The sequence below is a fragment of the Fulmarus glacialis genome, unplaced genomic scaffold (assembly GCF_000690835.1).
Source record: "Fulmarus glacialis isolate BGI_N327 unplaced genomic scaffold, ASM69083v1 scaffold1617, whole genome shotgun sequence".
In the NCBI taxonomy this organism is placed as follows: Eukaryota; Metazoa; Chordata; class Aves; order Procellariiformes; family Procellariidae; genus Fulmarus; species Fulmarus glacialis.
The window spans coordinates 10,059-13,400 of NW_009222377.1; the positions used below are offsets into that span (position 1 = coordinate 10,059).

General features: G+C 45.2%; 1 protein-coding gene across 1 annotated transcript in view; it reads right to left on the reverse strand.

Annotated features, from left to right (window-relative positions):
- Positions 1-202: 202 nt before the first annotated feature.
- The window catches only part of LOC104079383 (obscurin-like), a 51,696-nt gene continuing 48,556 nt past the window's right edge, over positions 203-3,342 (reverse strand). The window contains exon 34 of the mRNA XM_009581413.1: positions 203-1,694. Within this exon, the coding sequence (XP_009579708.1) occupies positions 203-1,694 (1,492 nt within the window). The remainder of the gene's footprint in view (positions 1,695-3,342) is intronic.

A 3,342-nucleotide genomic window follows, 5' to 3' on the forward strand; every position in this document is an offset into this window, starting at 1 on the left:
TACAAACTGTTCTGACAGACATGTTCCCTTTAAGACTGGAAAAGCTCGACATATCATATTTAAATATATTTTCCTCAAAGGTATTCCCTCATACATGTTACCTTGTAATCTTTGCCACCAATTCCCCTCACCTACAACAATTTTGATTAGTTTTTTCTAAAACGCTGCTTTCTTTTGAGTTGAAAATTATGCTTGCATTTGCTCAGCTTTGGGAGAGGTCTTCTGTGCTGATGTGCAAGGTAACAGGCTCGCCAACAGTCCCATAGCTGAGGGTTCTTGTAGAAACTTCAGTTTTAAAGCTTGACTGTCCGTTGTCTGCTGAGAGCTGGACTTCGGTGCAGAAAGATGGTTTCACTGTGAAGGAGGGACCAGGAGAAGCTGCTGCTGTTGCTGCATGCAGTCCAGGCGTCACTGCCATGCAGGTATCGCTGACATGGAAAGAGATGTTTGAGGGGCCTACAGACTGCACACCGGTTACTCTAGATGCTGACATGAATATGCCCCCAGGAATGTGCTCCTCAAACTGGCTGAAAAATCTTTGCCTGGGCTTGGACACCACAGGTCTCACCAGATTCAGCAGCACTGGCTTCCCAATCGTTGGCTCGTTAATCTCTGTCTGGAGTACGGAGATCTCGCAGGGTTTCTCTGCTGTATGGTTCTGATCATCACACCCATAGGTCTCACCTTCTTCAGGAACATAATCTTCAAGATCCTCCAAAGTCAATACTTTGCCATTGTGGGTTAAGATTTTGCGGTCCCGGGTGCTAATGTCATCTGTCTGTAGTTCCTCTGGTTCATCAACTATAACGACATTATCCTCTTCTGGAAGGACATCTTGCATTACTTGAGGTACCCCCTCTTCAACAGGCCAAGATACATCTAATTCATCTACCTCTTCCTTAACCTCTGGACTCGCTGGTGGGAACAGAAGTTCGTGCTGGTCTGCAGCATCTGTCTCAAAACTGAAGATCAAAGGCTCGCCCCCGCAGGCAAGCAGCGGGGAAGCGACATCTGACCCGTAGCGAGCACTTGTTTCCTGTGGGAAGCTCTGTCCTTCAGTTCCACAATCCATAAATGAATTATTTCCTGGTTGTTCAGACCCACACGGGGAGCTTCTGTCTTCACTGCTGACTTGAGGTCCTTCCTGCTCGGTTGCATACACCAAGGGCTGGATATCAGCTTCAGAGAGACCGTCATTAGGCAAAGATTTTGACTGTTCCACCAATTTATTGTTGGAGTTGTTTGTGTTTGGATCATCTTCTGGGGAACGCCTAGGCCTTGAGCTGGGAAAAGTGAATGTTAACACCCCCGAGTCATCTTTTTCTTGTTTTGCTGGGGAAGAGCCTCTTTTCCTTGCAGGTTTTGGTGATTTTTTCACCTTGAATTCAATTATTTCTTCCACTTCAACCCATTTGGGCTTTTTCTCTTCCACCCTGGTCTCTATGACGACATCTCTAGCTGCTGCTCCTTGCCTGTCCTCTGGTTCTGTGACAAAAAGCATGGGAACAGCAGACTTCGGTGTGGCCTCCTGCTCGTGTCTGTGGACAGGCTGCCTGATCTTTGAAACGTAAACTGGCTCTGGAGTTGGCTCCGCTCTTGGGGAGCGGGAAGGCGAATGACCTGAAGAAGAACGTGCAGGAGAAACCCTTCCCCTTTGTCTTGGGCTCTTCACCACGGTGGTTATCGTTTCCTCTCTGATGACAGAAAGGGTTGGAATGGAGTTGGCGGGAAGATGAGACTTTTCGAGGAGCCACACTCCATCAGCACATGCCATTGTCGGTCAAGGCGCTACAGTGGGGTTAGTTTTGTGAGCACTCCAGCTTTTGGAGAAGCGTGTCATTTTGAAAGGGATAACACACGCAATGCACACACCCACATGCCCATCTCCACTTACTTTCTGATCCAGGGAAAACCTCCGTGCCCTTTCCCAGAGGTGGAGCCTAGCTCCATTAACCTCCTTGAGTGCAGGGACACACAAGAAGTATGTTCAGCTGAGAAATGTTCTTCTGGGTGCTGCTGTATTTCATGTGTTGTGTTGACCACCTACTATGCTACTTTGGACCCATACAGCAGTTTCACCCAAAGATTTTAAGCACTCAAGGAGTTTAACCTTTTCCTGAGTATCCTTGGCTAAAATCCTAGCTTCACCAAACTCAATGGCAAAATGCCCTTTATTACAGTAGGGTCAGCAGCTTCCTATTTTTTAATAAATGTAACACATCTATTTTGTTTATTAAAGACTCTTTTGAGACCGGAGATCTGCATTTTCACATGCAGAACATTAAAAGGGCATTAAACATTTGGAGACCAGGAAAAGAAAGTTAGAACATTTCCTGCACAAGTCATCTATGCCAAAACGTACTTATTTTTACTCTTCACAATATCATTATTGCAGACACAGCCTGATCCTACTACCACCAATTGACAGAGGAGTACCAAACCAACCTGGGATGCATGACTATAATTTCTCAGCATATTTCTGCTGGCCTTACTTTAGATTTTTTGACATACCCAAAGCAGTTGGGACTTCTCAGCATCCCTGTATAAATACACAGCTTGTGTCAAAACAATCTTCTGCTCCCATGCCAGGACAAACTTCGACTTCAGATGAGCTACAGATCAAATTGGATCAAATAGCTTTAAAATCTGGGGACAGGAACACCTAAACCCAGACTTCAGTGCTCTTAATTTATATATTTAATACACAGTTTTTCCTGCAGATTTTTCAGTGGCATTTCTTACATGGAAAAACTTGAAGGTAAAGACAGCGTTTGCTTTGCAAGCACAAGGAAGCTAATGCTCTGCAGGGGAGGTAGCTGGTTCAGTGGAACTAACAGGCAAAGCTGATTTTGTTTCTGTGTTGAGATCCTGTCCCTACCTCCAAGCAATGGGATAAAAAAAGACTTAACTGAAGGGTAAAGACAATGGCCTGAACTGGGATTATGAATCAAAAAAATAACTTTTTCATTTCTCTCTTTCTCCTCAGCAGCCTCTAGTCACAGCCACATAGGGCTGAAAGTCCCCAGCTCTGCTCTGGCTTTTGCACTGAGATAGAGAAGGGTGGAAGGAGTCCTTGTGAAAGGAAAGCCTGTTTCTCCTACGGCATTTGTCTAACCATCATGGAAGACTAATCCTCTTAAGATATATTGTAGCCTTTCTCATCTATTGGTCTCATTTTTGGAGCCCGGTATTTTCTTCTTCCATGGAGATCAGATTTCTTCCCACCATCAATCTCTCCCTTTGAGGAGGTGGTGAAATCCAGGTGGATCAGCTACAGTGAGATTTCTTTTCTTCCAGAGCATGCTCTCTTCTACTGCTCATTTCCACTGCTTTACTCTTTCC